The sequence below is a fragment of the Cetorhinus maximus genome, chromosome 14 (assembly GCF_964194155.1).
Source record: "Cetorhinus maximus chromosome 14, sCetMax3.hap1.1, whole genome shotgun sequence".
Lineage (NCBI taxonomy): Eukaryota > Metazoa > Chordata > Chondrichthyes > Lamniformes > Cetorhinidae > Cetorhinus > Cetorhinus maximus.
The window spans coordinates 29995191-30023155 of record NC_135892.1 but is presented as its reverse complement, the minus strand read 5'-3'; the positions used below and the strand labels follow the sequence as shown (position 1 = coordinate 30023155).

General features: G+C 44.5%; 1 protein-coding gene across 3 annotated transcripts in view; it reads right to left on the bottom strand.

Annotated features, from left to right (window-relative positions):
* The window catches only part of LOC144689556 (plasminogen-like), a 183648-nt gene that overhangs the window by 144027 nt on the left and 11656 nt on the right, over positions 1-27965 (bottom strand). For all 3 annotated transcript variants that reach the window (XM_078556731.1, XM_078556733.1, XM_078556732.1), the window contains exon 5: positions 18491-18630. In XM_078556731.1, coding sequence (XP_078412857.1) covers positions 18491-18630 — 140 coding nt within the window. The remainder of the gene's footprint in view (positions 1-18490; positions 18631-27965) is intronic.

Here is a 27965-nt window from a genome sequence, read left to right as displayed (position 1 = left end):
ACAGTTTGGCGGGTGTGCTGAAAATCTAAATGAAGCGTGGTGACGCTGAGACACCCGCCTGACGGCACCGCGCTTCATTTTACACGTCAGTGAGTGGGCCCCACCCCGATCGCCAACCAGAAAATTCTTCCCCAAGGGTCCATGTTTGCCTCTGGGTCCCCACCAACCACCCCACCATCCCTTCTGTTGCTACCATCGAACACTCACCCTACCACCTCACTCTGCCCTCGGTCATTCTCACCCTTCCTCCATACCAAGCCCACCTCAGCTCGCTCACCAGGAGGCAGACATGGGCCCATCAGATCCCTCCAGTGCACGTTCACCTGCACATGCCCCCCTCCACGCCCCTTCTCACCCCAGAACCCCTTGCCCCCACAGAACTCAAAATTTTAAAACTTTAAAATTAAAATCAAACAATAAAGATAAAAAAGCAATAAAAATAAAGTAATTTAAACAAACATCTAAAACACATACCTTGGAGTTAAGAAGCATATAACCTTTTGTTGTCAGTGGTACGAGCATTCAATAAACAGAGTAAATTGTAGCATACATTGGGAGAAAAGTAATTAAAGCAAATTAACTAAATAACATAAGTTAAAATGGCGGAACAGGTGTTATGTTGCAGCTGTGAGATGTGGGTACTTTTGGATGCCAAGGCAATCCATGACAAACACATCTGCAGGAAGTGTAAGCAGCTTGAGGAATTCCAGATCAGGATTATTGATCTGGAAGCCGAAATACAGACACTGCACAACATAAGGGAGGGGGAGAAATAACTGGATACTTTGTTCCAGAAGACAGTCACACCTCTTAGAAGAGGGTCATCTGTTTTGGTCAGCAGTGAGGGACAGGAGGATGTGACTGTCAGTGAGGCAGGTAATGGGACCGAGCAGACCGTAGGGGAGGAGTCTCAGGCTTTGCAATTGTCAAACAGGTTTGAGGTGCTCACAACCTGTGTGGATTAAAGCGAAGTCTGCAAGGTGGATGAGCTGGCTCGCCATGGCACTGTGGTACAGGAAGCCGTTCAAGTGGGGGAAGCAAAAAGGAATGTAGTTGTAGTAGGGGATAGTATAGGGAGGGGGATTGATACCATTCTCTCCAGCAAAGAGCGAGAGTCCAGACAGCTATGCTACCTGCCCAGTGCCAGGGTTTGGGACATCTGCTCAGGGCTGGAGAGGACGTTGTCGTGGTCCATATAATACCAATGGCATTGGTAGAACTAGGGAAGAGGTTCTACAAAGTCAGTATGGGGAGTTAAGTACCAAATTAAGAAGCAGAACCTCAAAAGGTAATACTCTCTGATTATTATCTGAGCCATGTGCAAATTGGCATAGGGCAAATAAGATTAGAGACGAATGCATGGCTAAAAGACGGTTGAGGGAGAGGTGGGTTCCGGTTTGTGGGGCGCTGGCATCAGTACAGGGGAAAATGGCGGCTGTACCATTGGGACAGTTTACACCTAAGCCGTGCTGGGACGACTGTCCTCACAAATCACATAACTAGGGAAGTAGAGAGGGCTTTAAATTAAACAAGAGGGGTAGAGGTAGCAATTCAAGGTGTAGAGTCAAGACAAGAGAGCAAAATAGTAATATGAGAAAGGAGAGTCAGAGAATGGCAGGAAGGGACAGAGAGAAAAAAACCTAAGAATACATCAACAGTCAAGACTAGATGTTACAAAGGTAACAAAAAGACAAAACTGAATGTATGTAGCATTCATAACAAAGTAAATGAATTGATGGCCCACATTGAAGTAAGTAAATATGGTCTGACAGTAATTACGGAGACGTGGCTGCAGGATGACAAAGATTGGGCCCTTAATATTGAAGGGTACATGACATTCAAGAAGAACAGGGAGCTAGATAAAGGTGGAGGGGTAGCACTGTTAATCATTGGTGCAGTGTGAGTTGACCTGGTTCAGGAGATCTGGATGTAGAATCGGTTTGGGTGGAGATGAGGAATAGCAGGGGAAAAAAGACATTAGTGGGAGTGGTCTTTAGGCCTCCCAACAATAACCACAGTGTAGGACAAAACATTCAAGAGAAAATATTGTGTGCTTGTGATAAATGGACGGCAATAATCATGGGTGATTTTAATCTACATATAAACTGGAAAAATCAGATTAGCAGTAGTAGCTCGAATGAGGAGTTCTTAGAATGCTTTCGAGATAGTTTCTTAGAGCAGCATGTTCTGGAACCAACCAGAGAGCAGGTTATATTAATTTGGTATTGTGTAACATGACAGGATTAATTAATGACCTCAGAGTAAAGGTACCCCTAGGTAGCAGCGACCACAATATGATTGAATTTTACATCCAGTTTGAAAGGGAGAATAATGGGTCCAAGATTAGTATCTTAAATTTAAATAAGGGCAACTATGTGGGGATGAAAGCTGAGCTAGCTCAAGTGAACTGGGAAACTAGGCTAGAGGATAGATCAATAGAGAAGCAGTGGCAGACATTTAAGGGGATATTTCAGAGTATTCAGAATAAGTACATTCCTACTGTAAAGAAAAATTCTAAGGGGAGGACCCACCAACCGTGGTTAACTGAGATGTTAAGGAAAGCATCAAACTTAAGGAAAAAGCATACAACTCCACAAAGATGTGTGTCAGGATAAATGATTGGACAGAATATAAAGAACGGCAGAGAATGACTAAAAGGAGAAAGAAATTAGAGTATGAGAGGAAGCAAGCTAGAAATGTAAAAACGGATAGCAAGAGTTTCTACAGATGCTTAAAAAGGAAAAGAGTAAGTACAGTGAGTGTTGGTCCTCTACAGAACGACAGTGGGGAGTTAAAAGTAGATTAATAAGGAAATGGAGGAAGAAATGAAAAATATTTTGCTTGTGTTCACTATACAGGATACAAAAAACATTCCAGTAATAGCTGCAAATCAGGAGGTGAACGGGAGAAAGGAACTTGGTGGAATTGAAATCACTAGGGAAACGGTATTGAGCAAATTGATGGAGCAGCAGGCTGGCAAGTCTCCGGGTCCCAAGGGACTACATCCTAGGGTCTTAAAAGAGGTGGCTAATGAGGTAGTTGATATGCTGGTGTTAATTTTCCAAAATTCGCTAGATTCTGGAAAAGTTCCATCAGCTTGGAAAGTAGCAAATATTACCCCTCCATTCAACAATGGCGGGGGACAGAAAACAGGAAACTATAGGCCAGTTAGCTTGATGTCTGTCCTGGGGAAGGTATTAAAATCAATCATTAAGGAGGTTATAGTTGGGCATTCAGAAGAGCTCAAGGCAACTGGGAAGAATCAGCATGGTTTTGTGAAAGGAAAATCATATTTAACCAATTTATTGGAGTTTTTTGAAGAGGTAACATGTGCTGTGGATAAAGGGGAGCCTGTAGACATGCTGTACTTGGATTTCCAGAAGGCATTTGATAAGGTACCACATCAAACATTGTTACAGAAAATAAAAGTGCACAGTGTAGGGGGTAATATATTAACATGAATAGAAGCTTGTCTGGCTGGCTGGCAGGCAGAAAGTAGAGTATGCATAAATGGGTCTTTTTCTGATTGGCAGGATGTGATGAGTAGCGTCCCATAGGGGTCAATATTGGGGCCTCAACTTTTTACGATTTACATCAATGACTTAGATTAGGGGAGTGAAGATATGGTAGCTAAATTTGCAGATGACACAAAGATAGGTAGAAAAGTATGTTGTGAAGGGGACATGAGGAGGTTGCAAATGGATATAGATAGGTTGAGTGAGTGGGCAAATATCAGGCAAATGGAGTTTAATGTGGGAAAATGTGAAGTTGTTCACTTTGGCAGGAAGAACAAAAAAGCAGAGTACTACTTAAATGGAGAACAGCTGCAAAATTCTGAGGTGCAGAGATTTCTAGGTGTTCCTAGTACAAGTCACAAAAAATTAGTATGCAGGTACAGCAAGTAATTAATAAGGCTAATGGAATGCTAATCTTTATTACAGGAGGGATTGAACATAAAAGTAAGGATGTTATGCTTCAGTTATAAAGGGCTTTGGTGAGACCGCAATCAAATACCGTGTGCAGTTTTGGTTTCCTTATTTAAGGAAGGATGTAATGCATTGGAGGCAGTTCAAAGGAGGTTTACTAGATTGATACCTGGAATGAGTGGGTTGTCTATGAGGAAAGGTCGGACAGACTGGGCTTGATTCCAAGAGGATTGAGGGGTGATTTGATTGAAATATACAAGATCCTGAACGGCCTTGACAAGGTGAACGTCGAAAGGATGTTTCCTCTTTTGGGTGAGTCCAGAACTAGGGGCAGTGTTTTAAAATTAGGGGTCATCCTTTTAGGACAGAGATGAGGAGAAATTTTTTCTCTGAGGGTTGTGCAACTTTGGAATTCTCTGCCTCAGAAGGTGGTGGTGGTGGAGGCAGGGTCATTAAATATTTTTAAGGCAGAGGTAGATAGATTCTTGTTAGGCAAGGGAATCAAACGTTATCGGGGTTAGATGGCAACGTGGAACTTGAAACACAAAATGATCAGCTATGATCTTATTGAATGGCGGAGCAGGCTTGGGGGGCCGAATGGTCTACTCCTGTTCCTGTTTCTTATGTTCTCAACCCCATCCCCCCTCCATACCCCATTTCCCGGAACCCCGGTACACTTATCCCCTTAGTCCACCCAACCTCCCAGACTCGCCCCCACTTAGTCACTCCCCCTTCTTATCTCCTTTCTCCAGCCTTACACATTCCTCCAGCCTCACACCTACCCCCTTCCTGATTCCTTCCTCCACTCTTACTTCTTCCTTAACACTAACACCCTCCCCTCTCCATGCCCTTACCTCCCCCTGGACACCCTCCCCTCTCTGTGCCCTTAACCTCCCCCCGGACACTCTCCCCTCCCCTCTCTGTGCACATTCCTTCCCCCCCCCCGACACCCTCCCCTCTCCGTACCCCTTCCTCCCTCCAGACACCCTCTCCTCTCCGCACTCTTTCCCTTGCACCTTCCACCCCCCTTATACCTACCTCCCCAGTTGCAGTCTTTTCCTCCGTTAACCCCTCCTCCCCCCAGTTCTCTCCCTCCGCCCACTCCCAACCTCCCCCTGACAGCTTAACCCCCTCAACATCCCCCCCATCCTGACACCTTCATTCCCCCACCCCAACCGACACCTTCAATCCCCCACCCCAACCTCACCCCCCCGACACCATCATTCCCCCCTCTCAACCTCAGCCCCCCGACACCTTCGGTCCATTCCCCCCCCTCCCAACCTCACCCCAACCGACACCTTCATTCCCCCCTCCCAACCTCACCTCCCCGACACCTTCAATCCCCCCTCTCAACCTCAACCCCAACACCTTCAATCCCCCCTCAACCTCACCCCGACACCTTCATTCACCCCTTTCTACCTTACCCCCGACACCTTCGTTCACCCCTTCTCAACCTTCCCCCACCGACACCTTCATTTACCCCTCCCAACCTCCCCCCAACACCTTCATTCCCCCCCCTCAACCTCCCCCCATCCTGACACTTTCATTCCCCTCCTCTCAACCTTGCCCCCCCCCGGACACCTCTTCCTCTCCCAGCCATTCCTCTCCCACCCCGTCAACCATCACCCGTTGTGAGAATCAACAGTGATTATCCAACTTCCGTGAGCTATTTCTCAGCAGAACCATGTTCATAAAAATCAACCCAGCATGCCATGGATGCGCCTCCAGTGTGCCGTTGCTGTTGGGCTCCAGCATCTTCTGCTCTTTGGATGTCCATGACGTGAGCAAAGCCATGACGGGTAAGTCCCGACTTCTGCACGTCACACTTGTCAAGACGTGTTCTACACCGGCATGCTTTCCCACTGATGTGGGCGGACGATCCAGCAGCGGGGCGGACGATTCTGCCGGGCATGTCTAATAATGATATGCTGATGTATTACAATGAGGTTCCCAATGTCCGATGGCAGGCTGAGCAGACGATCGCAAACTGACTTCACACTGTTGTGAAACTGATCATGCCATGTTGTCCACTCACGCCACCGAACACACCTGAAGCCAGCAGGCATGGAAAATCCCGTCCCATGTTTCGACCAAAACTGTAATGAAGTCAGGAACTGAGTGGCCCTAGCGGAACCCGAACTGAGCAGGTTATTGTTGAGTAAGTACCATTTGCTAGCACTGTAGATGACCCCTTCCATCACTTTGCTGATAATCAAATGTACACCAATGGGACGGTAATTGGCCGGTTCGATTTGTCCTACTTTTTGTGGACAGGACATACCTGGGCGATTTTACACATTGCCGGGTAGATGCCAGTGTTGTAGCTGTACTGGAGCAGCTTAGCTAAGGGTACAGCTAGTTCTGGAGCACAAGTCTTCGGTGCTATTTATGGAATGTTGTCAGGGCCCATAGTCTTTGCAGTATCCAATGCCTTCAACCATCTCTCGATATCGCATGGTGTAAATCGAATTGGCTGAAGATTGGCATCTGTGATGCTGGGAACTGCAGGAGGTGGCCGAGATGGATCATCCACTCAACATTTCTGGCTGAAGACTGTTGCAAATGCTTCAGCCTTGTCTTTTTCACTGAAGAGCTGGGCTCCCCCATCATTGAGGACGGGGTTAATGGACTACTCACATGCTGCTTTTGCTGTTTAGCATACGAGTAGTCCAGTCTTGTAGCTTCACCAGGTTGACACCTTATTTTTAGGTAGCCTGGTGCTGCTCCTGACATGCCCTTCTGCACTCTTCATTGAACCAGAGTTGATCCCCTGGGTTGATGTTAATGGTAGAGTGGGGGATATGCCAGGTAGGGCCAGGGAGAGCAATCATGGACCCGGGTGTTTCTCCTCTTTCCAGTCCCCTTATTCCCCACACCCTCCCCACTTAACCTTCCCTCTCAATCATATATGATACCTTTCCCCCTTTCAAGATTCAACAAACAATTCACCAATCACAGAAAGGTCCTAGTAAAATGTTAACACCCATTGTTGGCATTTGCTTAAAATATCGCTTGCTATATATGCAGCATGGGTCATTAATATTACAATGATATAATGTAGTGTTAGTTTGTGTGCATCCTATAGTTGATCCCACAACCACTATTAAACAAACGAGAGAGTACAAACTTTACTTTGCCAGCATCATGCAATATTGTTAACTTCACAGGAAAATATCCTCTTAGTTATTTATAACACTGTACAGATGATAACAGTGATTTCGTTGACTGCCTCAGCCCTCATTAACAAGTTCTGCACATTGCACCATATGAACACGTTGACAGTAAATTCATATTTGGAGGTAAAATTCAATATTTGCAGCCCAGATAAACTGCACAAGATCCTTTCCATTCTGTAGAAGAACTAGAATATTTTCTCCTGCCTGCTGCATGATATAATTCAACATAATTACTTCATGGAAGGGGTATAATTGGATTCTATTTTACCAGTAATCTCACAGGGTAGAAAGATGAATTGACTCCTGAGCAACAAAGTGGAGTGATTGAACAACATAGGTCTTCACTGTCAGTGAGAAGCATTGGAGTCCTTAGATGTCTGTATGACACAGCTTTTAAAAGGCTAAGCAACAATGACTGAATGGTTCACAATTAGATGTGTTTTCTTGATCAGCAAGTCTGCCGATTGCTGCTTTTCATTGCAATACATTTCCAATATCTACTAAGCAACACATCTTTATCATGATATTTCAAGACCTCAAAAATCACATAAAAACACCAAGATAGAGTGGGATAATAGTTAAGTAGATAAAAGGACACGATTGAGGTCAATGGAAAAGACTCTTGAGAATCATTTGCAGCATAAAACAAGCTACTGATTTACGCACTCCTGCTCTTGCAATTACACACTCCTGTCCTGGCAATTTCACCCCACAAAGCCCGCTCACAGTAAACTTTCATTAACAACAAAATAAACAGAACTCTAGCCATGATTTCACCCTGTGTTCGCAAAATAATTATGGGTGACAAAGGCCATCTAGCCCAGCTCTACTCATCGATCCAGAATGACATCCAAACATAAGTATTGTGAGCAGAAATAAGCCATTCAGCCCCTTGAGCTTGCTCCATTTGATAACATTGCCTACAGTATACCATGTGACTACAACACAAAAGTATTTCATTGGCTGCCAAGTGATTTGAGACATCATGAAAGGTGCTGCATAAATGTAGGTTTTGTCTTTCTTTCATTATATTTACATGCAGTAGGCAGCATGACTGTAGCAATGGTGAAATTGGAGGCCCAATGCTGATTGATTCTCTAAGGATAATTACTCACAGAGCAATCAACTGATGTTACGGAAGTGGCTACAAAGAAATCACCACCTTTACAAAACAATTCAATGCTGTGGCTAATACAGCCTTACCATTCCAACTTCTCTGGCGCCAGCCCACAATATACCACAAATGGCATCTGCTCCGTTTACACATTTTAGCCCACACCTAGAATACTGTGAACAGTTTTGGGCCCCTTATCTAAGGAAGGATATACTGCCATTGGAGGCAGTCCAGAGAAGGTTCACTAGGTTGATCCCAGGTATGGAGGGATTTTCTTATGAGGAGAGGTTGAGTAAGTTGTGCTTGTACTCATTGGAGTTTAGAAGAATTAGAGGCAACCTTATTGAAATATATAAGATTCTCAGGGGGCTTGACAAGGTAGATGCTGAGAGGTTGTTTTCCCTTGTGGGAGAGTCTAGGACCAGAGGGCATAAAGCCCATTTAAGACAGAGATGAGGAGGAATTTCTTCTCTCAGAGTGTAGTGAATCTGTGGAATTTTACCACAGAGGGCTGTAGAGGCTGGGTGGTTAATTATATTCAAGGCTGAGATAGACAGATTTTTAATCAATGAGGGAATCAAGGATTATGGGCAAAAGGCAGGAAAGTGGGATGGAGGATTATCAGATCAGCCATGATTTTATTGAATGCCAGAGCAGACTCGATGGGCCGAATGGCCTATGTCTTATGGTCACTAATGACACTATCCCCAGGATTTGTGAATCAGACACCTACCAGCAGCTTAAGAAAATGTAGACTGAATTATTGATCTGAATTTTTCAGAGAAGAATGATACATAAATTCAGTACGGCCTTAACTCAAGAACTGGATTGTTTTCCCTTCCCCCAGAAACTGTTATACAAATTGTATTGTACACTGTGAACTTACAGCCTAAAATGGAAAAATGTCATTTATAAATAAAAAGCTCCAACAACAAACAAAGGACCGGGAATGACGGTTCCAATTTTTGATCTGCAGCTCTGCCTCTGGCAGCTCAGGCTGGGAGACAGCAAGAAACTCCTTTTAGGGCGATGGTCCTGGGCCTCGGTGTTTGACACCGTCTGCACCCACTCTCCCGGACCCTCATGCTGGGCCATGAGGTTACAGATTGTATGCAATTCTGCTACTGCTGATGGCCCACAGTGCCTCATGAATGCCCAGTTTTGAGTTGCTGGATTTGTTCAAAATCTCTCACATTGCGCACAGTGGTAGTGCCACACACGATGGAAGGTATCCCCAACGTGAAGACGGGACTTTGTCTCCACAAGTGTGCTGTGGTCACTCCTACCAATACTATCATGGACAGATGCATCTGCGACAGGTAGATTGGTGAGGATAAGGTCAATTAGGTTTTTCCCTTTTGTTTATTTGCTCACCACCTGTCACAAACCCAATCTAGCAGCTATGTCCTTTAGGACCCGGCCAGCTCAGTCAGTAGTGGTGCGACTGAGCCACTATTGGTGAGAGGCATTGATGCCCCCACCCAAAGTACATTCTGTGCCCTAGCCACCCTCAGTGCTTCCTCCAAGTGGTGTTCAATATGGAGGAGTACTGATTCATCAGCTGAGGGGGTGGGGGGGTGGGGGGTGGTAGTAGGTGGTAACCAGCAGGAGGTTTCCATGTTCATGTTTGACCTGGTGCCATGAGACTTCATGGGGCCCAGAGTTGATGTTGAGAACACCTATGGCAACTCCCTCCCGACTGTATTGTGCTGCCACCACCTCTGGTAGGTCTGTCTTGATGGGCCAGATCATACCCAGGGAAAGTAATGGTAGTGTCTGGGACATTGTCTGTAAGGTGTGATTCTGTGAGTATGACGATGTCAGGCTATTGCTTCAATAGTCTATGGGACAGCTCTTCCAATTTTGGGCCAAGCTCCCAGATGTTAGTAAGGAGGACTTTGCTGTTTGCCATTGTTGTTTCTGGTGTCTAGGTCAATACTGGGTGATCCATCGATTTCATTCCTTTTTGTAGGCTTTGTAGCGGTTTGATGCAACTGTGTTACTTGCTAGGCCATTTCAGAGGGCAGTTAAAAGTTAACTACATTGCTGTGGATCTGGAGTCACATGTAGGCCAGGCCAGTTAAGGATGGCAGATTTCCTTCCCTAAAGGGCATTCGTGAACCAGATAGGTTTTTAACGGCAATTATTTCATGGTTGCTATTACAAGACTAGATTTTAATTCCAGATTGATTAATTGAATTTAAATTCCACCAGCTGCCATGGTGGGATTCAAGCCTGTGTCCCCAGATCATTAGCCTGGGCCTCTGGATTACTAGTCCGGTGACATTATCACCGCCACTGCCTCTGACCCCCTCACCCTCTGTTAAATGGAAATCAATGGATAACTAAAGAGTGTCAACTGGAATTTAGTAGGAGTGGGAAATCGGTGTAGTGGGAAAGCAAGTACTAAATACTATAATGCAAGGGGCAACTCAAGGTAATATTAAAGGCCATATCATCTTCAGCTGCATCATAAATGGCCTTCCCCCCATTGTAAGTGGGATATTCACTGATGATTGCACAGCGTTCGGTACGATGTGCGACTCCTCAGTTACTGAAGCTGTCCATCTCCATATGCAGCATGACCTGGACAATATCCAGGTTTGGGCTGATAACTGGCAAGTAACATTCGTGCCACACAAGTGTCAGGCAATGACCATCTCCAACAAGAGAGAATCTAACCATTCGACGTCCCTTCGACGTCCAACAGAATTACCATCATTGAATTCCCCCATCATCATCATCCTCTGGGTAACCATTTACCAGAAATTTAACTGGGCCAGCCAAATAAATACTGTGGCTAGAAGAGCAAGTCAGAGGCTGGGAATTCTGCAGCGAGTAACTCACCTCGTAACTCCCCAACACCTCTCCACAATCTGCAAGGCACAATTCAGGTGTGTAATAGAATACTCTCCAATTGACTGGATGAGTGCGGCTCCAACAACAATTAAGAAGCTCAACACCAAACAGGACAAAGCCATCTGCTTGATTGGCACCCTATTGACTGCCTTATGAGGGGCACAGGCAGGGTGGATAGGGAGCAGCTGTTCCCCTTAGTTGAAGGGTCAGTCACGAGGGACATAAGTTCAAGGTGAGGGGCAGGAGGTTTAGGGGGGATATGAGGAAAATTTTACCCAGAGGGTGATGATGGTCTGGAATGCGCTGCCTGGGAGGGTGGTGGAGGCGGGTTGCCTCACATCCTTTAAAAAGTACCTGGATGAGCACTTGGCACGTCATAACATTCAAGGCTGGGCCAAGTGCTGGTAAATGGGATTAGGTAGGTCAGGTATTTCTCACATGTCGGTGCAGACTCGATAGGCCGAAGGGCCTCTTCTGCACAGTGATTCTGTGATTAAGCATTCACTCCCTCTATCACCGCTATGCGTACTATATACAAGATGCAGTGCAGCAACTCAGCAAGCCATCTTCAGCAGCACCTTCCAAACCTGCAACTTCCACCACTGAGAAGGACAAGGGCAACAGACACATAGGAACAAGACCACTTGCATGTTCCCCTCCAAGCCATAGTGACTTGGAACAATATATCTGTTCCTTCGCTATCACTGGATCAAAATCCTGGAACTCCCTTCTAACTGCATTGTGGGTGCATCTGCACCAGATGGGTTGCAGCAGTTCATGAAGGCAGCTCACCACCACTTCTTCAAGGACAATTAGGGATGGGCAACAAATGCTTGCTCAATTAACACAGTAATTTATTTAGCATCAAGCTAAATCCACCTATTTGATAAATCTAGACCTCAAGTGACTAAATAGTTCAAGAATTCAACCAAATATAACTAACAAATAAATTAATTAATAAAGACATAGCTGTGGCGAAAGTGTATCTCGGAGTTTATCTGCATTAGATTTAATCAATTAAACATTACTCTATTCTCCTATCATTAAGTTTTATATTAAATATCACTCCAATTAAATTTCCCTAAAAGGGCTCTAAAAGAGGTACCTGCGGAGAGAGTGGATCCTCTGGTTATGAAATTCCAAAATTCCTTAGATTCTGGGGTGATTCTAGAATTCACAAATGTAATACCACTATTCAAAAAAGGAAGGAGAGAAGAAACAGGGAACTGACAGGCCAGCTATTCTAATCTCAGTCAACAGTAAAATGCTGGGATCCATTATTAAGGAATTATTAACAGAGATACAGAATATGATTTTATGAAAGGGAAATTCTGTTTGACAAATTTCTTATATGGAGCTTTTGAGGGTAACAAGCATGGTAGATAAAGGGGAATCAGTGGATATAGTATATTTAGATTTTCAAAGGTATTAGATATGGTGCCACATGAAAGTTTGTTGGATAAGATGAGGGCTCACAGGGCTGGTGGTAATGTATTAGCCTGGACAAAGGATCGACTGAAGGACGGAATACAGTAGGAACAAACGGGTCATTTTCAGGCTGGCAGGCTGTAACAAACGGGGTGGCTGAAGGATCAGTGCAGGGGCTCCGCTATTTAAAAACACTTGGACTGAGAGTAATGTATCTAAATTTGTTAATGATACAAGCTAGGTGGGAAAGTGAGGAGGGCAAAGGGGTAGAATTTTCCCAGCCCCATGAAGGCAGCTTTGGAGGCTGGATTAGTGGGACGGAGGTGAGGAAATTGCACTAACAGCATCAGACCGGCACCCTGATATGCTCCTGCCCCTTGCGCTTTTCCTAGAGATGAACACACAGCGGTGACAGCAGCCCGACAGCAATGGCAGGAATGCCATATAACCCATTAAGGAGCCACTTAACAGCAATTATTGCAGAAGCACAATAATTTTCCTGCATTGCACGGACCCCTGATGTTTCCACACCTCAAGTGAGAGGAGGCAGCTGGACAAGAGGTTGAAGATGCGATACAACTGAAGGAGATCTAAATGTTTCTGGAAGAAAATGGCAAGGCTCCTGCTTTCCCATGCCATAGCCTTGTCATTCGGCGTGGAATTCCTGGAGAGTGCCATCCCCGATTGTCATGGGCCTAATCAGCTGCTTCCCTGTAATTGATGGCAGCTCCAGTGAAACGTACAAGATTCTGAGAGGGTTTGATAGAATAAATGCTGAGAGCTTCATTTCATTGGCTTGAGAATCTAGAACTCAAAGGGCGGGATTTTCCAGTCCCGCCCGCTGCCGGTATCCTCCGGTCCTGCTGAAAGTCAATGGACTTTTGGCTGGCCTGCTGCACACCCCACGGCGAGGTACGTCACAACGGAGCCAGAAAATCCCAGCCATGGTCTCAGGATAAGGGGTCAGCCATTTTGGACTGAAATGAGAAATTTCTTCACTCCAAGAGGGTTGTGGATCTTTGGAATTCTCTACCCCATAGGGCCATGGATGTTCAGTTGTTAAGGATGTTCAAAGCTGAGATCGATATAATTTTGGAATCTCAGGGAATCGAAGGCTATGGCAATTGGGTAGGAACAGGATGACTAACCATTCCAGATTTTCAGGGATTATCCCGGAATTTGGCTTGATGTCCTACATCGCGGGGGTGGGCTTCCTGCCACGCTATTTGTCCTGGAATTCTCCAGGCAGCGAGAGAGGAAACTGCTCAAGGGCTCCTCTTGCCACAGCCTGGTCACTGTTGGTGGCTGCGTTTGTGTGCTGTGCTGATGCACGCACACAATCCAGAGCTGACACAGTGCGCATCTGCAGACACACAGGAAGTGCAGCAGTAGTGGCCAGTACCACTCTCCTATCGACTTTGTCAGGTAGGTGACTGCAGTTGGGCCTGGCGCATCCAGCGAGGGGCGGGCGGGGGGTCCAGTCCCCAGTGGCAGCACTCAGGCTCCACTCAGGGCAGGGGGGGGGGGGGGGGGGGGGGGTAGTAGTCCAACGTTGGGTCTGGCAGCATCGGCAACCCTCTCAGGCCCAAGTCTGGGGGCTTGAGACAGCACAACCCAGGGAGGTATCTGGCAGGCCTGAAGAGGATTGGTTGTCAGGAAAGGCCCAAAGGCAAGGTAGTGGGGGGAGGTGTTCTGGGAATCCTGAGGGGAAAGGGAGATTCCAGGGAAGGGAAGAAAGGTCCGGGCAGGAGAAGGTGGGTCCAGGGCAGCCTGAGGGGAAAGGGGGGCAGCGAGGGGAAAGAGGACATTGAGGTTTGGGGTCATCCGAGCACACTCCCCCAGCTCTACCAGCAGCCCTCTCTCTCACTCTCTAGTGAATTGTCCCGTATTTGTTTGCCAAGAGTTGGTCTCCCTTGGCAGGAAAATAGAGTTAAAGCCGAGGATTGGCATCGATCTTAATAAATGGAGTAACAGGCTCAAAGGTCATATGACCTATTCCTGTTCCTATTCCTTATGTTCTTATAAGCATATGAGGGAGAAGGGAATGGCAAATTATGCCGATACGAGTTAGATGATAGGAGGCTTTAGTGGAGCATAAATGTGGGCATGATAGGCTGGGCCGAATGGCCTGTTTCTCTGCTGTATATTCTAATTCTCTGGATGTTATATGGATTTTCAAAAGGCTTTTGATAAAGTACCACACCGTAGGCTCATTGGGGAGAAATATGTGAATTTATAGCAAACTGGTGAAAAGATAGAAAACAGGGAAATAGGAAATAGTTATTCAGATTGGAGGGAGGTAGAAAGAAATATTCCACTGGGGACAGTTCTGGGATGTCTGTTATTCATAATTTTCATTCATGATTTGGACTGGAGATCAGGTAACTCAATATCAGAATTTGCAGATGAATCAAACTGGGGGTATAGCTAATACTGAGCAAGGATGCACTATGATACAAGACGACATTAGGAAACTTACAGCATAGACAGTTAAGTGGCAAATGAACCTTAACATAGATAAATGTGAGGTGATGCACTTTGTTAGGTAAAATAGAAATAGAAAACCTTAGAAAATAAGAAACAGAATAGGGTAGAAGAGTAAATGAATCCAGGAATACAGGTGAAGAAATCATTAAAAACAGCATCACAGGCTAGCAAATCAATTAAGAAATGTTAACAAAGCACTGGCTTTATTTCTGAAGGTATAGAATTCAAAAGTAGTGAAATTATGTTAAACCTGAATAGGACCCTGGTTAGGGTGCACTTAGAGTACTCTGCACAGTTCTGATCACCATACTATAGAAAGGACAATGAAGCACTGGAGTTAACTTGTGAAAAAGATGAAGTCCAGAAAGATTAAAAAGGTTTGGTCCTTTTCCTTTACAAAAGAGAAGATTTAGAAGTCTTTAACATTATGAGTGGATTGGTCAGGGGAGATGTGGAGAGAATATTTACACTTGTGGGAGAATCCAATATTACGGATCATAAATACAAGACAATTACTAAAAAGTCCAATAGAGAAATAAGGAGAAAGTCCTTTACTCAGAATGGGGAAATCACTACCCCAGAAAGTGATTGAAGCAAATAGCTTAGATGTTTTCAAAGGTAAGTATTTGAGAGAAAAGAGAATGGTCATGGTGTATGGCTGAGATAAGGTAGATGGAATGGGAAGAGACTTGTCTGGAGTACAAACACCAGGACAGACTAGTTGGGCTGAATGCTCTATATCTTAAATAATTCTATTGTCTTTCATGTAACATCAAATATGCCCCTTCTGCTCTCTCAGTAGGACACGAACAATCTAATGGTGCTATTTTGAAGAATAGCAGAGGCTACCTCTATGGTATACAGGATCAATAATTATTCCCTCAACTAAAATTAGTGAAACAGAATTCTGCTGGTCGGACCTGGCTGTGCATAATTTAGCAGCCATGTTTCCTACCTTACAACAGTGACTATACTTCAAGAGTACTTCATTGGCAGTAGACCACTTTGCAATGTCCTGAAGGATTGAAAATTGCTGTATAAATGCAAGTATTTATTTCAAATCTTTCAAGCCCTTCCGTCTTCAAATATTCTGGTGGGAGTGGTGGAAAATCCAACCCATAGTGTTACATATTCTACACAGGCACACAGTAATGTCACCTCCTCCACATTTCCTCCAAGTTCCACACTATCCTGAAATGGAAATGTATCGTTGTTCCTTCATCATTGCTGGGTCAAAATCCTGGAAGTCCCTACTTAGCTGGTGAGTACCTTCACCACACAGATTGCAGCCGTTTACGAAGTCAGCTTACCATCATCTCAAAGGGCAATTAGGGATGGGCAATAAACACTGGCCATGCAAGCAACGACAAAATTCCAAGAACAGAAACAGGGCATTCAGCCCAACTGGTCTATGCCAGTGTTTATATTCCACATAAGCCTCCTGCCACCCACTTCATCTAATCCTATCAGTATATTCTTCAATTCCTTTCTCCACCATGTATTTGTCTAGCTTCCCCTTAAATGTACCTATACGATTTGCTTCAACAATTCCATGTGGCAGCGAGTTCCATGTTCTCACCGCTCTTTGAGCAAAGAGGTATTTCCTGAATTCCCTATTTATTTGTCACTATGTTATACTTATGACCAGATAATGCTGGAAATACTCAAAAGGCCATGCAGCAGTTGTGGAGATAGAAACAGAGTCAATGGGAAGTACTCCTACCCAATTGACCTGATCACTGTGCCGGGGGTTGGGATGGGGTGGTGGTGAAGATGTTTTGGTGCAGGCAGCAGTGGGTTGGGGACCCAATAGTTCTAGGAGCATGCTTTGCCATGGCTTTTTGGTTCAGCCATGATATTACCATCACATTTCTGGGCAAGAGTTTACAGACTCTCAAACGAGAGAGCATGGGAACACCTACCTATGCACCTCCCTCCCCATCATCCATGGCCTCAAGTACTCTTTCCTTCCTTGGGTTATTTCAATTTAGTATACTGCATTCACTGCTCACACTGTAGTTTGCAGTATACTATGGAGACCAAACACAGATTAGATGATCACATTGCTGAACATCTCTGTTCAGTCCGCAAGTGTGACCCTGAGCTTCTGGTCCTGTCATTTAATTCTCTGTCCCACTTCCATTCTGGCTCCTACAATGTTTTAATGAAGCTCAACAGAAGCTCGAAGAACACTTTAGGCACTTTATAGCCTTCCAAACTCTACATCAAATTCAACAATTGCAGATCATAACCACAGAAGTGCGAGTAATGATTCTGCTGTTTCTTAAATTGCCTTATTATAAATCTTTCCTTTCATTCTTCTCCCACTCCTTTCCCCGTGCCTGTGTTTTTTTTAAAAAACATGTTACATGTACAAAGTTCCAGTTCTAGTAAATAACTAGAGACCTGAAACCTTAATAGCTTTGTTTCTCTTTCCACAGATACTGCCTGACCTGCTGAGTATTCACAGCATTTTTTGTTTAGATTTCAGATTTCCAGTTTCCACAGTATTTTGTCTCTTACCTTTATGACCTCTAGTTTTGATCTTCCTCACAAGTGGAAACATTTTCTCAATATTCACCCTATAAAATTTAATCATTATCTTGATGGCCTCTATCAACTCGCCGCTCAGCAAAAGTCCTGAGTCTATTCAGTCTTCCCTAATTAGTATAACCTCTCTGTTTTGGTATCAAGTTTCTGAATATTTTATGCACCTTCTCCAGTTCTTTGTTCCTTCTTATCTTTTCAATAAGATGGAGAACAGCACTGTTCACAGTACTCCAAGTGTAGTCTAACCAAGGTTCCATACAAGTGTGACATAACCTCACTGCTTTTCAATATTATCCCTGTGGAAATAAACTCCAGTATTCAGTTTAATAGAGTTCTGAAAAAGAGTCATATTGGACTCAAAACACGTTAACTGTTTCTCTCTCCACAGATGCTGCCAGACCTCGGAGTTCTTCCTGCACTTTCTATTTTTATTTCAGATCTCCAGCATCCACAGTATTTTGCTTTTATCCCAGTATTCAGTTTACTCTGTATATAGCTTTATTAAACTGTGTCACTACTTTTAGTGATTTGTGCATCTATATCCCTTGGTCCTCTATCCCATTTGGACTTTAAATACCCAGTGTGTGGCCTCTTGATTCTTCTCAGCAAAATGCATTACCTCACACAGATCTATATTGAAATTAATTTGCCAAATACATGTCCATTCTGCAAGTTTATTAGTCTCTTCCTGTAATTTGTCATATTCTTCCTCAACATTTACCATTCTTAAATTTGGTGCCATCTGCAAAGTTAGAAATTGTACTTCGGTTCCCAAGTCCGCATTGTTAATGGAAATGGTGAACAACTGATGCACGTGCAACATCACTTCTCAACTTCTGCCACTCTGTGTAGCCTTAACCCTGTTAACCCTGAAAACTCTGTTTTCTTTTGTTTAGTCATAGCTGAGCCTTTAGACATTCATTCAATTGTTGTGTTCCACAAGACAATACCTTCACAATTTTGTATCTGACAGTATTCCCATCGTTTGTTTGCATCTCGAGTGTAGCACCAGGGCCCTGTGGTATCATTATCGGGATTTCTGCAATAGTTTTCTTCCAGGTCAGCATGTGGGCTACTTTCCGGTGTGTAACTGCTCAAAACATAACATGTTAATTCACTAAACATTCACTTTAGAAGGATATGTTCATTTGAAGACAATATATATTTGGCAATATACAACTGGAGTGTTGAAAATTTGAACAAAAAGCAAGAAAGAACTTGTGCATTTATATAGCACCTTTCACAACTGTAGTATGTGCCAAAATGATTTACATCCAATCAAGTCCTTTTGAAGTGTAGTCATAGCTATGATATATGAAACACAGGGGCCAATTTGTGCATAGTAAGCTCCCACAAACAGTAATGAAGTAAATGGTCAGATAATCCTTTTTTAAGTTAAAAGCAAAATACTGCAGATGCTGGAAATCTGAAATAAAAATAGAAAATGCTGGAAAAACTCAGCAAGTCTGGCAGCATCTGGTGGAGAGAGAAACAGAGTTAATGTTGAATACAGAGTAATCTGTTTTAAATGTTGGTTGAGGGATACATATTGGTTACGACAGCAGAAGAACTTCCCTCCTCTTTTTTAAAAAAGTGCCATTGGGTCTTTTACATCTACCTGAGAGGGGAAATAGGGCCTTCAATTAAAAGTTTTTCTGAAAGCCAGTACCTCTTGACAGTGCAGCGTTCCTTTAGTACTGAAAGGGAGTGTCAGCCTGGATTATATGCTCAAATTGCTGGAGTGCTTCAACCTACAACCTTCTGATTCAGAGGAGAGGGTACTACCACTGAGCTGAGGCTAATACTTTGCTGTGCAATATAAATGTTCCTATGAAGTTAATTCAACACACTACATGAATGGAGGTGTTAACCTGCTGACTTTTACAGCACCAAGTACCCTTACCTTGACAGTAAACAGCATAATTTCACCCCATTGGTTTGAATTTTTTCTCGTAAGCATGACAGCATGGAACATTTGGATTTATCGGCATTTCCAGTTAGGAGTCAGCTTTGGATGATCAGTGATTCAAAATCCCTGAGGCTGAACTACAAACTGAAGTACATTGAGCTAAAATGGCTTGTTATCCCTACCCCTTGACCTGGATTGTAACCGGAGGTGGATTCTATGCCAGGGAAATAGGGGCCGTTCTGAATCGAGTTCAGGAAATCCCGAAAAACAGGTTTCCTGAATATCCTGCAGAATTTAACTGCAGGGTTCTTTAATTTTCTCCCCCCTTTGGGTACCCAACACAAGCAGCCTGATTGACAGTCACTCATTTGAGCTATATGTCGGTCAATGGGTGATGAATGCCAGACCTTTCACTTTTGAGCCATGGACCAGGTGTGTTTATTAACAAGAGTTCATGTTCCTCTTAGACTGAAAAGGAACTGGAGGAGGTCTGTTACCATTTCAATACCTCTTCCCCAACCTCCCCCTCCAGGCCCAAGAGCTATTTCCTACTTCAGTTGTATCAAAGGTTGGGCATAGAAATTTATAACAATAATCAGAAACTAAAAGTCCCCCCATCAATGCTGCAGTATTCAACTGTTCTCTGTTTCATTACGTGTGTCTGTTGCCTCTTCATTGTGTGCTTTAGCCTAACCTGCATGTGTGTAGTTACAGAGTGAAACGGGAACTAAACTGAAGAAAGAAGCAGTAAGTACCAGAGCAGACATTTTAAAAGCAATGTAAAGAAAGCTCCTGTTTAGACATAGAAGCTAGTGAGTCATCCCTCTGTGTATCTCCAACACGACAAATATCTCTCGTGTTCCAATCCGCCTAGCCCCTCCTTAATTTCATAACCTAATACATATGATCTAGTCTTTGCTGTTTGTGGGAGCCTGTTGAGTTTGAGTTGGCTGCTATGTTTCCTAAATTACAAGTGACTAATGTCAGAAGCTATTCATTGGCTATCAAGTGCTTTTGAATATGCTGAGGTCATGAAAGGTGATGTATAAATTCAAGTTTGCTTTCTCTATAATTAGTTCTGCACATTCCCAGTTATGACAGCAGTGCCATATTGAGGGCATTATGATGCCTTTAAAGTCACAACTGTGACATTTCTATCTACAATGACTGGCAGGAACCACACTCCCTGTTTTGCCCTCCTTGTATACATGCACTTTAGTTTCAGCACTCTGTTAAGACTGATGCAGTTGGTAAAGCGGAGTTATTTAAAAGTCCCAGAGGGAAACTTTAAAAAACTGTCATAACCTATAATTTTAAGTGTTATGTTTGAGATGTGACTCTAAATTCAGGAATCAGACCACCAGTTCTCGAGGTTTTACATTAAACTAAATGAAACATTTTATTAAATGACACAGGTTAAAATATATGTACACATGGCTACAAATTACTACTATCATAACTTTTAACAAATTCCCAAACTAAACTCCATTAAGGCAACAGCAACCTATAAACTTAACCAGACAAAGCATTTTCACCGTACGAATTCAAAATGAGGTTCTTTTCACTTTGGTTCCTGTGGAGACAGTTGGAGGCTTACAGCTGCCTTTTGATTTCACATTGCCTCTGCTCTGCACACCAAAAACTGCTGAAGTTATACCTACCACCACCCACTGAATGTAAATTCTCATTGTATCGCCAACTTCTGAACTAAACCTTTCTAACAATAAAACCCCTTTCATAGTACCAATTTTATTGGTAATATAAACATATTGCTTGGTATCTGCTAGATGGGCGAAAGTTTTCATGCTCTATTCAAAAAATGCAAATGCACGCTATCTCTCTTACATATCAAAACTAGTACACGTCAAAGCACCCAGACTAGCTTCTTTAATCCAATTAAGACACCCCCACAGACTAAACCTCTAATTTAAAAGAAAAATATTTTCCAATAATATTATACATTCATAGCTTCATGACAACTCCCTCAATGCAGTAAGTATTTGGGGCCATAACTGGTTTGTGATTTCAGTATTTCTTGCTGCTCTGTTGTCCCAGGGGGCTCATCGTGTTTATGGGAAAGCATAGTATCATACAGCACAGAAAAAGGCCATTTGGTTCATCGTATTAGTGCTGGTCCTTTGAAAGGGTTATCCAATGAGTGACATTCCCCTGCTCCTTTTCCCATGGCCCTGCAAACTTTTCCTTTTCAAATGTATATCCAATTCCTATTTGAAAACGATTGAGTACTTCCACCACTCTTTCGCGTGGTGCATACAGATTATAGCAACTCACTGCATAAAAACATTTCTTCCTATCTCCCCTCTGGTTCTTTTGCCAATTATCTTAAATCTTTGTCTTCTGGTTACTGACCATCCCACCAATGAAATCATTTTCTTTCTTTTTATTCTATCAAAACACTTAATACTTTGAACACCTCTATTAAATTACCCCTTAATCTTCTCTGCCTCTAACAATCCTAGCTTCTCCAGTCTCTCCACATAATTGAATGTCCTCACTCAGGTACCATTTGAGTGAATCCTCGCTTCACCTGCTCCAAGACATTGGTATCCTTTCTAAAGTGTGATGCCAAGAATTCAAAGTGTGAGGCAGTTTACCTTAAATTCATGAAGGTTAGCAAATGTACCTTCAACTGACATTTTTATTTAGTTTACTATTAATAAGTAATATTTTCCAATTTCTATATAGGTGGAAAGAATACGTTATTTCCAATCATTGTTTAAAATGTATAGTCAATGACAGGCAAGAGTGAAAATATATCTGTTTCTAATGCTAATTTTAGAATTATATAAGACTGCGGATGTTATAGTGGCATTATTTTGTCACTAAACAGTGCCATTTCACTGCATACGTAGTTGCCAAACAAAACAGGAGGAGCTTAACTGATCCTCTTAGTTCTCAAAGTACTTGGTGCTTTTTTTTATTCACTCACGGGATATGGGCTTTGCTGGCTGGGCCAGCATTTATTGCCCATCCCTAGCTGCAGGTGGTGAGCTGCTGCCTTGAACTGCTACAGTCCATGTGGTGTAAGTACACCCACAGTGTTGTTAGGAATGGAGTTCCAGGATTTTGACCCAGCGACAGTGAAGGAACGGCGGTATATTTCCAAGTCAGGATAATGAGTGACTTGGAGGGGAACTTGCAGGTGGTGGTGTTCCCATCTATCTGCTGCCCTTGTCCTTCTAGATGGTAGTGACTGTATGTTTGGAAGGTGCTGCCTAAGTGAATTCCTGCAGTGCATCTTGTAAATGGTACACACTGCTGCTACTGTGTGTCGGTGGTGGAGGGAGTGAATGTTTGTGGATGTGGTGCCAATCCAGCGGGCTGCTTTGTCCTGGGCGGTGTCAAGCTTCTTGAGTGTTTTGGGAGCTGCACTCATCCAGGCAAGTGGGGAGTATTCCATCACACTCCTGACTTGTGCCTTGTAGATGTTGGACAGGCCTTGGGGAGTCAGGAGGTGAGTTGCTCATCACAAAATTCCTAGCATCTGACCTGCTCTTGTAGCCACAGTACTTATATGGCTTGTCCAGTTCAGTTTCTGGTCAATGGTAACCCCCAGAATGTTCATAGTGCAGGATTCAGTGATGGTAATGCCATTGAACGGCATGGGGTGATGGTTAGATTCTCTCTTGCTGGAGATGGTCATTGCCAGGCACTTGTGCGGCACAAATGTTACTTGCCACTTGTCAGCCCAAGTCTGGATATTGTCCAGGTCTTGCTGCATTTGGACATGGACTACTTCAGTATCTGAGTCGTCGCGAATGGTGCTGAACATTGTGCAATCATCAGCAAACATGCCGACTTCTGACTTAATGATGGAAAGAAGGTGATTGATGAAGCAGCTGAAGATGGTTGGGTCGAGGACACTACCCTGAGTAACTCCTGCAGTGATGTCCTTGGAGCTGAGATGACTGACCTCCAACGACAACAACCATCTTCCATTATGCTAGGTATGACTCCAACCAGTGGAGTTTTCCCCCTGCTCCCAGTGACTCCAGTTTTTCTAGGGCTCCTTGATGCCACACTCTGTCAAATGCAGCCTTGATGTCAAGGGCAGTTACTCTCACCTCACCTCAGGAATTCAGCTCTTTTGCCCATGTTTGAACTAAGGCTGTAATGAGGTCAGGAGCTGACTGGCCCTTGCGGAACCCAAACTGGGCATCAGTGAGCAGGTTATTGCTAAGCAAGTGCTGCTTGATAGCACTGTTGATGATCCTTTCCATCACTTTACTAATGATCAAGAGTAGACTGATGGGGCAGTAATTGGCTGGGTTGGATTTGCCCTGCTTTTAGTACAGGACATACCTGGGCAATTATCCACATAGCCAGGTAGATGCCAGTGTTGTAGCTGGACTGGAACAACTTGGCTAAGGGCATGGCAAGTTCTGGAGCACAAGTCTTCAGTACTATTGCTGGAATATTGTCAGGGCCCATAGCCTTTGCACTATACAGTGTCTTCAGCCGTTTCTTAATATCACGTGGAGTGAATCGAATTGGCTGAAGACTGGCATCTGTGGTGCTGGGGACCTCTGGAGGAGGCAGAGATGGATCATCCACTCGGCACCTTGGCTGAAGATTGTAGCAAATGCTTCAGCCTTATCAACTGCACTGATGTGCTGGGCTCCCCTATCATTGAGGATGGGGATATTTGTGGAGCCTCCTCCAGTGAGTTGTTTAATTGTCCACCACCATTCACAGCTGGATGTGTCAGGACTGCAGAGCTTAGATCTGATCCACTGGTTGTGGGATCACTTAGCTGTGTCTATCACTTGCTGCTAATGCTGTTTGGCATGCCAGTAGTCCAGTGTTATAACTTCACCAGGTTGACACCTCATTTTTAGGTATGCCAGGTGCTGCTCCTGCCATGCCCTCCTGCACTCTTACTTGAACCAGGATTGATCCCCTTGCTTGATGGTAATGGTAGTGGGAGATATGCCAGGCCACGAGGTTACAGATTGTGTTCAAATACAGTTCTGCTGCTGCTGCTGATGGCCCACAGCACCTCATGGATGCCCAGTCTTGAGTTGCTAGATCTGTTTGAAATCTATCCCATTTAGCACGGTGGTAGTGCCACACAACACAATGGAGGGTATCCTCAATGTGAAGGCAGGACTTCATCTTCATAACAACTGTGCAGTGGTCACTCCTACTGATACAGTCATAGGCAGATGCATCTGCGACAGGCAAGTTGGTGAGGATGAGGTAAAGTATGTTTTTCCCTCTTGTTGGTTCCCTCACCACCTGCCGCAGACCCAGTCTAGCAGCTATATCCTTTAGGACTCAGCCAGCTCGGTCACTACTGAGCCACTCTTGGTGATGGACATTGAATTCCCCCACCCAGAATACATTTTGTGCCCTTGCCACCCTCAGTATTTCCTCCAAATGGTGTTCAACATGGAGGAGCACTGAATCATCAGCTGAGGGAGGACAGTATATGGTGATTAGCAAGAGGTTTCCTTGCCCAAGTTAGACCTGATGCCATGAGACTTCACGGGGCCCAGAATCGATGTTAGTGACTCCCAGGGCAATTCCCTCCTGACAGTATACCACTGTGCTGCCGCCTCTGCTCGGTCTGTCCTGCCAGTGGGACAGGACATACCCAGGGATGGTGGTGTCTGGGACATTATCTGTAAGATATGATTCCGTGAGGATGACTATGCCAGCCTGTGGCTTGACTAGTTTATGAGACAGCTCTTCCAATTTTGGCACTAGCCCCCAGACGTTAGTAAGGAGGACTTTGCAGGGTCGACAGGGCTGAGTTTGCTGATGTCGTTTCCGGCGCTGAGATCACTGCCGGGTGGTCCTTCCGGTTTCATTCCTTTTTTGAGACTTTGTAGCGGTTTGTAGTGGCTTGCTAGGCCATTTCAGGGGGTATTTAAGAGTCAACTGCCTTGCTGTGGGTCTGGAGTCACATGTAGGCCAGACCAAGTAAGGACAACAGATTTCCTTCCCTTAAGGGCATTAGTGACCCAGATGGATTTTTACAACAATTGACAATGGTTTCATGGTTATCATTAGACTTTTAATTCCAAGGGTAGAATTTTTTGTCCTGCAGGCAGGTGCAGGCCCGACTCGAATGGGAGTGAAATAGTGCGTAATGATATCGGGTGAGCGTCTCGATGTCATCATGCACTCCCGCGATATTTCGCTCGGTCTGCGCGCTGCCGCCTCTCACGCGCGCCCACCAACAATTAAGGGGCCTATTAAGGCCCTTAATCAATTAATTAAATTGAATTTTTCGCTGCCCATTCAACCGTTCGGTTGGTGGGTGGGCGAATAGGCCAGGTGGCCTTTGCATTTTTAACGAAACCTCATCCATAGGCGGGAATAGGTTTCGGACAGTAAATTAAAAAACAATAAAAATGTTAAAACTCATTTATAACATATCCCTACTCATGTGACAGAGTCACATGAGGGGAAACGGTTTCCTCATTTATGAAATCTCTTTTTAATGGTAAAAATCTTCATCTCCCTGAGGCAGTTCTGTGCCTTCAGGGAGTTCTCAGTGCTCACCCCTCCCGCACATGCGCATGCTTCAGCACTCACGCTCCTCCCGCCCCCACTCCCGCAGCGCTGAGGCTCTGAGCGCACCTTTCACGCTGGCTGGTTGTTAATTAGTCAAATAAGTCAAATAGTCGGCCCACCCGCCGAGGTAAAAATCCTGCCCCAGATTTTTATTGAATTCAAATTCCACCATCTGCCATGGTGGGATTCGAACCTGGGTCCCCAGAGCATTACCCTAGGTCTCTGGATTACTAGTCCGGTGACAATATCATTACGCCACTGCTTCCCTCCCCGCAACCTGTTAATATAAACGATCTTTAAAATAAGTTGTAATAACCAAAAACTGACCACCTCAGCTCTTTTCAGTCATTGAAAATAACATTGGTCACTGAGTAGCTTTCCTTGGTTGTGTTCGACTATTCCTATATGAAGCTTTGCGTTTTCCCCATCTTTATCATTTAGAACAGTGGTAATACTGCTTTCCATTGACAGAGCTGTGAAAGTAGAACCAAATGTTTAATGCACTAAAAGTGCCATACAAAATGATTGGTGCCATTCTAGATTCAGATCCCTTGCCAGAAGTTTAGCTTAAGAAGTTTGTTTACTGGGCCACAAAGGATTATAAAAACGAGTGCTTAGGCTTGAGTTTGCACACAAAGCCAAAAACAAAATGATTATTTGGACCTTAATTATCATGCATTGTGTCTGTACAGTAATGGGTTGGATTAGGGTGGCCGGGATTTTCTGCTCTGGACCTAATACCCATGGTGGGGGTGGGAAGGGGGAATATTTCCCTCTGCGGAGCCCAGCGGGAAATCATGCCGAATCACACGATGCTGGTGTCATTAATTGTGCAGCCAGACATTTCCTGACCTTGTTAGCGGCGGGGCAGGCTGGAAGTCACACGTTCTGCCATCATATCTGGGTGCTATATTTAAAAGGTGCCCAGACAGCTGCAGCTTTATCCAACTCTGAACTGCGGTCCAGAAAATGGCTCGGCAACCCCAAGCAACACTGGCTCCAAGATTCAGTGACGCATCCTGGATGCAGTGGAGGACAGCAGGGACGTCCTCTACCCCAGGGATGGAAGGAGGCGGCCCATCCAACTCACTAAGCCGCATGGGAGGCAGTCGCCAGGGTGGTGAGTGCGAACAGTACCAACCAGAGGACAGCCTGCAGTGCAGGAAAAGAATGAATGATCTCATCCATACCAGAATAAGTGAACCCTCTTACTGCTCAAACTCACCTACAGAGTGGGAACTGGGACAAGGGCCTCAGTGACCAGGCCACCATCTGTGCAGCCCATACATAGAGGGTTTCTCAACATGATGCGTTGATGCCTCATAGTCATACTGTAGTCCATGTAGTCTGCAGGTAGAGAGGCTACTGCGGGTCATTGACCCTGCCACACAGACAGCTCATATTGTGGAAGCGGTGGGTGTTGGGTATAGAGGACACCAGCAAGCACAGCTGATGCCTCCGCGTCCCTTATCCTTTTATCTAAATATATGTTCACTTGCTCTTTTAGAAGGTTTGATGTCTTTTCATTGCATTTCCTAGTCATTAGGCCTGTGCACACCCGCTATATTCAGGTGGACAACCCAGGTTGCGTCTATGTCCGCTGGAAGCATGCATGCGCAGGGATGCATTGATCTTTGCCATGGCATCACCAGCCATCTGCAAGAAGCCTCCCGCACATGCTGCTCCTTTGCCATTCACACCCTCCTTGATTCCCAAGTCTTTGCTTCGGCAGAACTACATGCTGGGCTTCCCATTCAGTTGTCCAGTTGAGCTGACCCACCCAATGACCCAACTCCCACCCAGTATCTCAACATCTCCACCACGAGGCACCAGATAGTTGTGAGCGGCCATGGTGCAGGTGACTTTTGAGGTGCAGTCCAATGCCTTTCACCCTGCCCCTGTTACCCACACCCTTCCCACCATAACCATTGACTTTCCTGGTGATACCTTTGGCCTCCCCACAGTCACCCTAG